Source organism: Adiantum capillus-veneris, chromosome 5, assembly GCF_014529385.1.
Source record: "Adiantum capillus-veneris isolate H3 chromosome 5, ASM1452938v2, whole genome shotgun sequence".
NCBI classification, from domain to species: Eukaryota; Viridiplantae; Streptophyta; class Polypodiopsida; order Polypodiales; family Pteridaceae; genus Adiantum; species Adiantum capillus-veneris.
Window position 1 is genome coordinate 44,801,896 of NC_140935.1, and position 13,405 is coordinate 44,815,300.

Genomic DNA, 13,405 nt, shown 5'->3' on the forward strand with positions numbered 1-13,405 from the left:
TGCTTTCAGCCCTTGCGCTAGGAGACCCAGCAAATCAGGCCAGCGTTTTCAGTTTTCAGCCCGTCCTTTGCGATGGAATTTCTCGGAAAGCTGCCCACGCCTATTCCCGTTGCGTCTGGTATCTCGGCAACCCATCGAGCCTCACCTCGGCCATTCCCTCGCTGGCATCGAGTGCTCACATTGCTGCCCATGATCGCCGTCATCGAGATTTGCTTTTTCAGCCTTGTTTTACATGAGAGATCTGCTGTGTTTTGCGTCACATATCTGTGTTTTTGCAGCCAGCTTTCAGCCCTTCATTCCTCTCACATCGGCACTCCCACATCGAGAAGGATTCAAAGTACATCAAATCAGCCCGGGAGGTGCCTCTTCTTGAGGAGTTACCGCAATGATTTGACGTCATCGAGTCAGTAGAGTCTGCATTGAGGTATTGCATTGTGTATACATTCCATTTACGCAATCTAAAGCAAATACCACATCGGTAACTGTGTGGGGGTCCCTTGAGAGGGTTGGTTGGCCCAATGAGTCTCTCTCTCTCTCTCTCTCTCTCTCTCTCTCTCTCTCTCTCTCTCTCCACATCTCTATTGCATTCTCTCAGCCCCTCTCTTCAGGGAAAAGTAAAAGGAACATTGATTCAAGAAAAAAACAATCACTAACGCAAGGAAAGAAGTAAAGGATTGTGGAAGTGTAAAACTACAGAACATCTTATCTTTGAGGAAAGGCTCGCTGATGCTTTTCGCTGCTCCCCACCATCGCTGAACACCCCCTTTTCGCCCTAGCGTTGCTCTCTTCCCTGCGCGCTCGTGCTGCTCGCCCTTACACGCAGCCCGCCTATGCCTGCCTCCCCAGCTCGCTCCTTTGCTCCCACGCGTTAGCCCCCCCGCCCCCCACTCGCTTCAGCTCCCCCCTCCCGCTTCTCCCTCGTGCAACCCCCTCCTTCCATCGGAGTTCCTCGGAAGTCGTTTGGTTCATGTTATCCGCGGCACTCATAGCAGTAGACACAGATGGAGGCTCATGCTCCGCCCCAAAGGGACTCTCCAGAAGCCCCCTCGCTCGACCTTGCAGAGCCCACCATCTGACTTGCTCTCTCCTCGACAGAGCAAGCGAGCCTAGCTGCAGAGGTGGAGCGCCTCCAAGCAACTTCCGTCATCTGCAAGATCATCGGCACCCGACCTAGTAGAGGAGAGGTGCGTGATCTCCTCCAGGCCCGCCTTTTAGTAGAGGTGGGCAAGATCCTCGATGTTCAGCTTCTCGGGCGTGGTTACTACCAGATAGAGTTTGAGACTCTCGAGATGGCGTCCAAGGTCATTGCGCTGAGTCCCTTGGCCATCCGAGCAAGTGGGGCACACTTTCGACAGTGGCGCCATGGACGTTCTTGTCGAGGAGGTAGACCTGTCCATCTCAGTCTGCTTCCCCGGCCTAAGGAGGGAGTACCTTCCGCTCCTTTCTAGGATAGGTTGAGAGATTGGGACTGTCTTGGAGACCCCTCGTACGGGAGCCTCTGTAGCTGCCAAGGCGGCTGGCATTCCCACAGTACGTGTTCTGGTTCGAGACACGCACACCCTCTGGAAGGCCATTCTACTACCTCGGGTGAGTGGTGGTTGGTTCTGTCAGAACGTGGAGTATTCGGGCCTCCCGAATCAGTGTTTCATTTGTCATCAGATAGGTCATCTTGCGAAGGCCTGTCCACGGAGGAGGCCTCGACCTTCACCTCAGGCTTAGCCCCAGCATCCAAGGGCTGGCCAGTAGCAGCAGACAGAGTCACAGGGTACTCAGGCAGAGCCATCCTCCGAGCCTGGGGCTCAGGCGGAGTAGTAGTAGCAGGTGCGTGGTCAGCGTCGACAGGGGCCACCACGTCAGCCTGGCACTCATAGTGGTTCCCAGGCTTGAGTCCAACAACAGTTGGTTTCCACAGGGAACCGTTTCGACCCTTTCCAGCAGGACGAGGTCCCATGCTAGCTCCACCCTCCACCTCAGCCTCACCTTCGACAGACCTCTCTCGCCATAGAGAGGGGAGCCCTTGGAGGAGGGTTTGAGAACCGTCTGGTGTCGTATTCTTCTCTCTCTCCCTCTCTCTCTCAGTCTCAGCACCTTCATTTAAAGTGTCATCCACTTTGTTTGCGATCATTGCACTCTCTCACTAAAAGAACGGAAGGCTCTCCCTTCGGCAAGTAAAAGGAACCCTTGAGCACAGTTCGGAGCACTCATCTTGAGCAAAGTTCAACATTTACTTCCGCTGCACCTTACACATCATTTCCTCAAATTCAAGGATCAAGGGACACATGCAGATGCTTGAGCCTTTGGTGGACGAGGAGTTCTTCACCGATTACCCAGATTTGCTAGCCTCATACAAGGAGGCCATGCAGATCGGTACACGTACCTCACCTTAAGCAGGAGGGGAGGTCACGTGCACATGGCTCGGTGTGCCACATGGACATGCTTCATCGACTTTGAGAGCCAGTTTTCCCCCTCTTCCTAGTTAGGGATGTCTAGAATCTTAGGAGGATTAGTACTGGCAATTTTGTGAGCGTGTTCGCATGACCTGCATGTCCGGACAAGCCCATTAGATAAGGTTTTCCAGTTTTGGAACCCTCTTACACAAATGGTTTGTATATGCGTCTTGACAGATGTTATTACTCTACGGTGGGGGCATCTGGCATTACGAGCATGTAGTTTTAGGTTAGAGGAATCCAACGAGCCATTCCTTGCGTCAATCGGATTCCCGGGTGGGCAAATGTGTGAGAGTTTCACCCAAATATGGACCCTGGACGAATTTTCAAATAAATCATTTTATGATTTATTTGTTGGAAAAGCTGGTTGGACAGCTTCCCTACCTAGGCCTTAATAATTACTTAAGGCCCATCCCTCACTTATAAAGGGGGCAAGTGAGCTCTTGATTGAGACAAGTTGCAGAAGGAGGCAGATGCCCTAGGGCTAGCATCAAGGAGCAGGATCAGCCAGCGTTTTTACTTAAAGACAGCCAGCGTTTTCTGCCATCAACCCTCAGCCCTAGCGTTTTAAGTTCTCAGCCCTTGGCTTTTTTTGAAAGCAGCAGATCAGCCAGCGTTTTCTGCTTTCAGCCCTTGTGCTAGGAAAACCCAACAAATTAGGCCAGCGTTTTCAGTTTTCAGTCCATCCTTTGCGACGGAATTTCTCGGAAAACTGCCCACGTGTTTCCCATTGCGGTCCGGTACTTCGGCAGCCCATCGAGCCTCACCTCGGCCATTCTCTCGTTGGCATCAAGTGCTCACATTACTACCCATCATCGTAGTCATCGAGATCTGCGTTTTCAGCCCTGTTTTATGCAAGAGATCTGTTGTGTTTTTCGTCACAGATCTGCGTTTTTGCAGCCAGATTTCAGCCCTTCATTCCTCTCACATCGGGAGTGCAAATCAGCCCCTTGGCGGCCATCGGCAATCTCACATTGAGAAGGATCCAAGGTGGATCCAATCCGCCCGAGAGGCGCCTCTTCCTGAGGAGTTACCGCGGTGATTTATTGTCATCGAGTCAATAGAGTGTGCATTGAGGTATTGCATTGTGTATACATTCCATTTACGCAATCTAAAGCGAATACGACATTGGTAACGGTGTGGGGGGCCCTTGAGAGGGTTGGTTGGGACTCCAACGGGTGTCACTCTTCACTTCTCTCTCTTTCTCTCCCCCTCTACACATCTCTGATGCATTCTCTCAGCCTCTCTTTTCAGGGGAAAGTGAAAGGAACATTCATTCAAGCAAAAAGAAATCACTAACGCAAGGAAAGAAGTAAAGGATTGTGGAAGTGTAAATCTAGATCTTCACCATTTCATTTCTGCTGCACCTGACAATCTGCTTCAGGAATTTTTGGATGGATGAAGTTTTCGACAACTCCTGGGTCAAAGAAAATTAGGGCTTTCAAGCCGTTGACTTTGCCATATGCTCGACACAATTCATTTGTGCTCTCAAGTGTATGCGATAGATATCAGGTACAAGTCCATTGGCCGCTTTAGCTCGTTTGGTTAGAGATGGTCATGGTGTTTTGTCGATTGTTGGCGCGGGTATCGGCTTCGCTGGTCTGTCAGTGCATTGGGAACAACCAAAATAGTTACCTGTTTGAAAGCATTCAAAGCATCAGCCTTCTTGTAATAAGGTGTCTCGTTGTTGAGGCGTCAAACGAGGCCTTTGCGTATTTTTCCCAACCTTGTCAGTATTTACCAGGTCGTGGGGGTTGGTGGACATCTGGACGACCTTGACAACTGGGAGTATATAGATGTGAGGAGGGGCACATGAAGAGTGTGTTGTGCACAGGCCTTATGGTGTTGGGAGACCACTAACACGGCCTCAACATGGGTTACCTAAGCTTCCTGAGAAAGCGAGACTCCGGTGGGGATCATTCCTGGCAAGAGGCTGATCTGAAGGAAGAAGAAACCGGATCAGAGCTGCCCTATGGTGTGGCTGCCCCCTGACGAACACATATTTGCTCCTCCCTTATGACTGCACCATGATGGAGGTGCTTTGCATCTGCCTGATCATAGCGCCTCCATGCATCTGCACTAAGAAGGAAAAACGCAAGGTTGATCCCCTGCTGCCCACTAACTACCGATGTGATGCCCTGCTCATGATGGGGAAAATCGCTAGGGAGAGCAGCCAGCAAAACGCTAGCCCATGTTGCCTCCCTTGCTCTCCATACACCTCCTAGGGTTCCCCAAAGGGGGCGGCAAGAGCAGTTGGTAGTGTAAGTAGTAGTCGTTGTTGTGTGTACCTCGGGTCTAGCCAAGAGGCATGTCAGTTATATGCCAAGACCACCCTTGTTCACTTGTATGAGCAGCTTGTTATTAGCATGGAGAGCCTTTCCCAGATCTCTCTCTCTCTCTCTCTCTCTCTCTCATTCTCAGATGTCCTGTCTCTTTCTACCTCAATGATCTCTCTTCTCCACATGTGCCTTGTTCATGTGTTAAGCATTGTAGGTGTTAAAGATTGGAGTTGAGGTGTCCATTGGATCACGAGCCAGTTCCTGTCTTCATTGCATCTTCTACTGCCACCTTTTAACAATGTCCACTTGCACCTTTTCAAGGGTTTTTAAGTAAAAATAAAAATATTTAGTACATAATTAAAGAAGGCAACAAGAAAAATACACCTCCTGGTGACAATAGGAAGGGTAGGTATCTTGATTGGTTGATTACCTACGTTTGAGTAGAAATGGGACTTATCTCCCCACTCCTCGTGGACATGTGCTTCATCATGAACTTCCTCTCGTTGTACTTCTTCATCATCGACCGAGTTCAAATCAGAATCATCACCCCTCGACATTGAATGAGAGACGTGAGCATGTGACAAGGCTAGAACATGATGGATGAAGGGAAACCTTAAAATCAGTCCAGCACAACCAAAATCATTCCCAAAAGGGTGGAAAATAGCAAACCGTATCTTTTCTCGCGAAATCTCAACACCAAATACTCGCACAGATTACCGATCCAACTCGAGAGCACGCCGTGGCTCTGATACCATGTCAAAGGTGTAGCGGAAAAGGGTGAATCTGGTGATGATCTTGTCTGCAACCTCGAGCAAACCTCCTCTAAGGTTTGGGGAGCCAATGTATCTCAGATTGATCACGACAGATCTCTATGCAATCGTCCTCTTGGTTCGTACCATCCCCTGAATGGGCACGGATAGTTGATGTGCTAATAGCTATGCAACCTGCAAACAGGGGAAGGGAGCAATGGAAAAGTGGGGAGAGAGAGAGAGAGAGAGAGAGAGAGAGAGAGAGAGAGAGAGGTGACAATAGTCTCCCACTATAGTCTCACACAGAAAAGTTACACCTCCAAACATAGAACATGGGTTTGGCGCATCAATATAGTGATGGTAGTGCCAGGTGAGGTGGTGTATTGACACTTTAATCCAATGTTGGTTTGTGCCTAAAGCGTCCAAGCATACTACATTGACACTTAACGAAAGATTAATCCGGTGTTGGTTTTTTGACAATGTTAGTATGCCCAACGAAGTGTACCGTGCACAACCATGCTCGATCACGTCGTTAAATCTGTTATTCAACATTCTTGCTACTTTACGTTCGTCTATGACATACTTTTGTGGCTAGTGTGTCTCTTGGGCTTGCCACCCACTACATAGCATTTAGGTTGCATCTTTCTGTGATCATCAGGTTTTGGGCCGGCCGCTTGTCTTATGTCAGGTGCCTAACTTGGCCCTTTTATTTACAGGACGCCCCTATTTATTTTTGTAGGGTGTTGGGTTGTATTTCCCTTCTTACCTTATATATGCATGGCACGTGGGTTATGTGTTTGTGATCTGTGTATTTCCTATTGCAGGATGGTAGTTCATGGTGTGTATGGAGGGTTGAACAGCCCTCTCTCACATGTCACGTTTTTCTCTCTCTCTCTCTCTCTCTCTCTCTCTCTCTCTCTCTCTCTCTCTCTCTGCCTCACGTAGCTTGCTGCACCACCCTCACGTAGCCTGCTACACACCCCTCGCGCAGCCTGCTGCACCCCCCTCATGTAGCCTGCACCCCCCCTCATGCTGCGCATACACTCCCCCCCGCCTACTGTTGTGATTCATGCACACAATCCCCTCACGCTACGCATCCTCCCCCTCCACCTGCTGCTGTGACAGTGCGCACAAATTTCCTTTTTCCCCCACCCCCCGCCCACATGCTGTTGTGACAGCGCACACAAATTCCCCCAAACCTCGCCTACCTGTTGCTGTGACAGCGTGCTCGCAGATACATACATTTCCCCCCCCCCCCCCCCCCCCCCCCCCCCTTTTCTATTCAGCCCGCAGGTACATACACACGGCAAATTTCAAAATCCAGGAGGAATTCCCACAGGAATTTTCAGTCTTGGCTTTTCCGGATTTTCCGAATTTTCACATTCTCAAAATCTTGTAATTTCAGTCCTGCAGGGATTTATTTGCAAGGAATTTGGAAATTGCAGAACTCACAAATATTGCAAATTGACACGTACAGAAAGCAAATATATGCCATGTAGGCTGAATGTGGAAACACATGTATGCATAATGCGGTGCGTATAGGTTGCTTTCTCCTCTCTTTTAGAAAGTGAAACAAATAAGGCAAGACAGATGGCGGCGCACTACATGGTCACAAGCAAGAGGATGACAACCATTGAAAAGGAGTTGAAAGAATGCAAAGCCCACATGGATGAGTGGAAGAAAGAGAAGAATTTAATTCTTGAATGGAAAAAGAGGGACGAACAGGCGAGGGAACTAGAACGCAAGGAGTTCCGGGATGAAATTCAAGCTTTAAAAAGTAGCATCTCAGCCCTTCGGAAGGAACTCGACGAAACCAAAGAGGGAAGATGCCTTGAAGATGGAGAAATTCAGCCATCAATGATTGACGAGCTGAATAGTAGATGAGCACAAGTCAAAGAAATAAAGGAGGAAGGAGAAATGAAGACCTCGTGGGTGGAGGTTCTCTCCAAAACGCAAAAGAAAATGGATGAGGCTGAAAAATGGATTGAAGTTGTCAAGAAGGGAAAAGGCAAGGAAATTCCAACTACACCCGACATCATCAACAAAACACTAGAAGAGGAACAACGAAGAAGGGTACGTGCTCTACACGTGAGAGTGACCGGCCTAAAAGATTCAGATAAGGTGGACCAAGAGGTGAAGAGCCTCATGCCCATGATGGGGGTGGAGAAGCCCTCGCACACACAAGCTTGGAGAGTGGGCAAGAAGAGTGAAGGTAATGGGGAGAGTTCAAAAGAACGGGCTCTCATTTTGCGCTTTCCCTCCATGGAAGAAAAGAAAGACTTTTTAAAGAAGAGGCCAACCCTCAAGAAAACAGGTATCTTTTTAGGAGATGATCTTACGCTCTCACAGCTTGCACATATGAGAGAGGTCATGCCAGAGATTATAGCAGCAAGGGAGAAGGGAAAGTTAGCTTTCTACAGAAATGGACGAGTAGTGATTACAGAGCATCGCTCTACATGACGGTGCGAGACCTATGGGACCACTCTCAGGATGGCGGTTTGGAACTGTAATGGTTCGTATAGACTTGATGTGGGGGCCTTTGAGGACAGCCTCAGAGACAGAGACATTGTTTTCTACTCAGAGACTCATCAGGCTCTAGGACAGTTGATGCCGCATATATCAGGATACAGATGGGAGACAGCTTGCAGGACATGCACCAGAACTGCGCATGGGACTAGAGGATCAGGAGGTGTAGCAGTTCTTTGTAGAGAGGAGCTCCAACCACTACTGCACATAGTTCGGAGAGATGATCAGGCCAGATACTTGTGGGTGAGGCTGAGGGCAGAGACTGGACGTTTCTTGTACATCGCCATACGCTATTTTCCTCCCAGCACTTCAGTATATGCTTCACCTAGAGGACAGTCTCCTTCTCTGTACTTGATGATGATATCTGGGAGTTCTCCAGAGATGGAGACATCATACTCCTGGGGGATTTCAATGCCCATACAGGCAGCTCACAGACAGTCTTTTATGACACATCGGAGGAGATGCTTAGAGAGCTAGAGCGAGAGGAGATGGGACTTGAGAGATGCTCACACGACAGAGAGCATACAGAGTATGGGAGATACCTGAGAGAGATGACGACTACTCACAGTTTAGCCATATTGAATGGCTTAACGACTTTCCCATTGTCTACAGGTTTTACTTGTTTTCCACACAGACATGGGTCCAACACTGTAGACTATGTTTTAACACATCCGAGCTTTATCTCTCACATTCAGGATTTCACAGTGGGGCCCAGGCCTGTCGGGATAGCAGTAGATCATGCACTTTTAACATTATCAGTCTCCTTTGAGTACAATACATCTCAGGCCTCACGGGGTGATAGACATCCACGCTATACTTTTACACCAGAGACTGACTCAGTCTATGTTGAGGAGATACGTAGGCTTTTATGCACATCAGAGCCAGTATACACAGTGGAGGAGATCACATCTATGCTGACAGTGACATTACATGGGGCAGCGACAGAGGCATACCCACACACTCAGCCTGGGTAGAGACGTCGTTTTGGGCACATGCCTCAGAACAGCTGGTATGATGAGGAGTGTCGACAGAGGAGAGCTCAGATATAGCGGGAGCTTACATTGGGAGTGATCACCTATAGACAGTCTCGCATTGCTACACGACGACTAGTGTGACGGAAGAAGCGGGAGCAAGATTTATATCAGCTCTTCCTTAGTAGAGATTTAGGAGAGGCTTGGCGTCTATTCCATGAGAAGTCTCCCCCACCAGTGATTGCTTCTACAGAGATATGGGGGCAGTATGCAGCATCTTTATACACTGTACCTGGACAACCACCACTACCAGACCCACCACAGCCATGTCCGGCTACGAGCACCTTCTTTACCACTGAGATGGTAAAGGAGGCCATTGACAGGATGAAGACCAGACGGGCACAGGATCATGAGGGTTTGGTAGCAGAGCACATTATACATGCTGGGGATTTGTTGGCAGAGATGCTTGCACGGCTTTTCAACCGTGTCATGTGTGAGGGCTTCCCTGAGTCTTGGAGATTATCTACTCTTGTACCTATCTTTAAGACAGGAGACCCCACAATGCCGGGGAATTACCGTACTATCATGGTAGGACACACATTGGCACGGTTATATGCATCCATCCTCGAGCATAGGCTGAGCAGTTGGGCAGAGATTATGGCCATATGGGCACCTGGGCAGGTTGGTTTCAGAAGGGGTTTCTCCACATTAGATCATGTCTTTACACTCAGAGCTATCATTGAGGAGGGTCGAGCACATGGTAGACGGATATACTGCAGCTTTGTGGATTTCCGCAAAGCTTTTGACACAGTACCGAGGGCCAGATTGATGCACCGACTTATGGAATTGGGGGTACCCACAGAGCTGATGTGGGGGATTATGGCATTGTACAGTTCAATGATGGGTCATGTACGCACATCAGAGGGGATATCTGACATAGTTCACTCCACTATCGGAGTGAAACAGGGATGCCCACTGTCCTCTACTTTATTTGGCATGTATGTTGATGGGGTCTCTGATTATATTGACAGAGGAGGAGATAGAGGTGCTCAGCTTGCAGGGACATGGATCCCTCTTTTATTGTATGCTGACGATATCGTGTTGATATCAGAATCGCCAGAGGGTATGCAGAGACATTTGGACGCATTGCATAGTTTTGTAGAGGATAGTGGATTGTCTGTCAACCTTGGTAAAACCAAGGTCATGGTATTTAATACCACGCCACAGTGGGTTAGGAGATCAGCACCTACTTTCACATATGGGCAGGACAATATGGAGTACACTGATGCATACACATATCTTGGGGTGGTCTTTAATGGACCGAGGTTCACACTGAAAGTGGCAGCAGACACTAGATTGACTCGTGCCTATGCAGCCCTAGGTGGTTTAGAGAGGATTTGTTCGCAGGTTCAGTTCCAGGAACCTCGAACAAAGCTCTGGCTTTTCGATACTTTGGTCGCTTCAGTTATGCACTACGGGGTTCACGTTTGGGGATCGTCGATTGACACTGCTGGATGGAGTAATATGGAGAGACCCCTGATAACTATGATTTCTAGGCTGATTAGAGCCAAGGCCTCAGTCCCACATGACATCATACGAGCGGAGCTGGCTGCCCCACCTATGGAGGTTGAGGCACTCACCAGATCAGTATCATTTGTACACAGCTTATGGGACACCACCAGGGACAGGTATGCCAGGCTTGCTCTTGAGTCATCCATACAACTGGCATTACAGGGAGATACATCATGTTGGTATGCACAGATGAGCTCATGGTTTCAGAGGCATGGTTTCAGCATGGACAGGCTGCCCCCTTTCCAGTATTCTCTTGATGCACCATCCTTGGCTCTTACACGGATGGAGACTACTAGACTCATTTGGCAGGATCTTATCCAGCTTGATAGCAAGAGGACATGGATAGAGCCATCACGGGAGTTGGGTACGAAGAGGATTTTCTATAGAGAGCATCTTCTTCAACTCACGACAGACGGATTTGTCACACGGCCCAGTTACATGGACACACATCTATCTCATGGGTTACGATGTGCTATAGGCCAGATTCGCACATCTTCACACCAGCTTGGGATTGAGAGAGGTAGATTCAAAGGCATACCAGCAGACAGTAGGATATGTCAGTTATGCCATGCAGAGCCAGAGACAGAGTTTCACTACATATGTCGCTGCACAGTCTACTATGAGATACGGGGACGCTTTCATTGTCTATTCAGAGATGGTTTTGACTCATTAGATAGAGTCATGAGATATCAAGATCAAAGATGTCTCGGATTATTCCTACTTGAGATTCAGAGACATAGAGACGCTCTATTGAATGGGCAAAGACAGAGACAGTCCCAGAGACGCATCTCAGATTTCTTCAGTCTGAGTACCACAGAGGCAGAGGGGACACCACTACCACAGAGCTCGGTTCCCACCCATACACGCACCAGCGGTACTCTCATTGATCGAGCTATAGAGTTAGGGAGATCGAGAGGACCGCGACTGAGGAGGGGAGCCACGCAACACTGGCGGAGATTGCGGCAGAGGATCCACAGGATTCTAGCACGACACCCAGAGTGTCGATCAGGATAGGCTTCATGCTACTGCTATATTGTATCATGGTGACACTTATCCCCACTTTGTACCTTTATGGCATGATACCATTGCTCAGCCTACCAGCCACCCATAGGAGTCGGTAGCACTCCTATCAGTTTTTTGTTTGTAGTTTTCTTTGTTTTGTACCCAGACTTGGTACTAGACTCATCATTGTAATCAGTTGGTCTCATAGGTCATTTTGGCCTTTTGTAGACGTTAATATATCATTTCATTTCATTTCTCTCTCTCTCTCTCTCTCTCTCTCTCTCTCTCTCTCTCTCTCTTTTGTAGACGTTAATATATCATTTCATTTCATTTCTCTCTCTCTCTCTCCCCCCCGCAATTGTCCACTCTCACATGGTATCAGAGCAAAGGATCTTTTGATCTTTGACCGAGCTGAGAGCTCTTCCACTTCTTTAGTTATTTTCCCAAGTTGCAGATTTGAATTTTGCTAGCATTGTTGCATCAAAAGCGGGGCACCTACCCATAGCTACGTTTTGTTGCGAAGGAACTTCTTCCCTGTTGCATTTTCGCAGATAACCTTAGTGAGCTACTGTTCTAGAGCTAGCAGAAAGGGGGGCAGCGCTATGTCGATTCCTTCCCGAACTTGCGACATCTACCCTCCTCCTTTCCCGGTAAGGCATCCGGTGCCTTGAATTGCCGAGATCTTACTTATTGGTACTATACTGCAGGCACCATTGTGTCTGTTTTCAGCCATGTGATGGCTGTGCACACATAGCATTAGCCTTCTTGGACCCTCTGCACCTTACTGGGAGCTTGCATACTTTACTGGATAGAATCTTCCGAGATTCTATCCTGCATCTACTGTCAGAAACGCACCAAGCAGCAAAAACCGTCGGCCACGAACCGGGTTCGATCTCAGATGCACAAGCAGGAAATCCTCTGCGATAACCACCTCATCTGAGGGGCTATCTTGCTGCTAGTTCTCCCCTTAGATACAAAAAAAAGTGTCTATGCAACCCTTCCCTGGCCCCTGAGTCCTCGTCTTGCTCTCGTTGTCGACAAACCCCCCCCCCCCCCTTCCAATCCCACGATTTCATGCTCCTGCTCTCTGGAAGGCCGTGCAGAGGCTACGCACAAACCTTTGTGAAATCAGCGAGGACTGTAATTTTAAGATGGTTAGTGCATTTTGCCACACATGCTTGTAATTGCCGATGCCAGATGTAAGAGCGGCCTAGGAGGTTGATCCGAGAATCTAGGTTTAGCAAACAGCTCTTACTCTGGCTGGATATTTTGGTTTCTTTGGCCAAGTATAAAAGACAAAGATAAAAAACCTTATCAGGGGTTAAATAGAGAATAGAGCTGGAGCCTGGTGAGCTGCAGAGCTTTCTTTGTAGCCTTTCTGAGCGAATGAGAGCTTCACCAGGGTTTCCTCTCCCCATGTGTTGCAATCGGCAAGTCTTTGATTGTGATTTGAGTGCTTAATCTGTGTTTTAGTCTCGGTGGGATTGTGCTCACCTACTAGCATCATTTCATTGTGCGCACAGTATTTCTGGATTCTGAGTGCATATCTGTGGTTAGTCGTGGAGTCGACAGGTTTAGACACGAAGATTGTGTCAGAGCTACTCTCATTGCAAGATTATTTTGGTATGATCTTGTGTACGATCAGTTTGTGCACTAAGGAAGCAAATAGCACTCCGGTATCAGACAAGGCCCCCTTAAGCCCCTGGGTTAAGGTTTCATAAGGCTGGTTGATGGTACTTATTTCTTACAAGGTTTTGTGTTGCCAGGTACAGAAGCGAACAGCCAATGAGTTCATCACGAGCTATGACTCGTCTGCTCATGTATGTAAATGTGTTTACTGCGAGACATTAAAAAGGCTG

The 13,405-nt window shown here is 48.4% G+C and overlaps 1 protein-coding gene across 5 annotated transcripts in view; it reads left to right on the plus strand.

Annotated features, from left to right (window-relative positions):
* Positions 1–13,405, plus strand: part of LOC147457226 (CCR4-NOT transcription complex subunit) — a 55,503-nt gene that overhangs the window by 18,596 nt on the left and 23,502 nt on the right. For all 5 annotated transcript variants that reach the window (XR_015188092.1, XM_086512181.1, XM_086512183.1 and 2 more), the window contains exon 4: positions 13,313–13,366. Coding sequence is in view for 4 of the 5 variants with exons in the window: in XM_086512181.1 (XP_086368307.1) it covers positions 13,313–13,366 (54 nt within the window). In the remaining variant the exon portion in view is untranslated. The remainder of the gene's footprint in view (positions 1–13,312; positions 13,367–13,405) is intronic.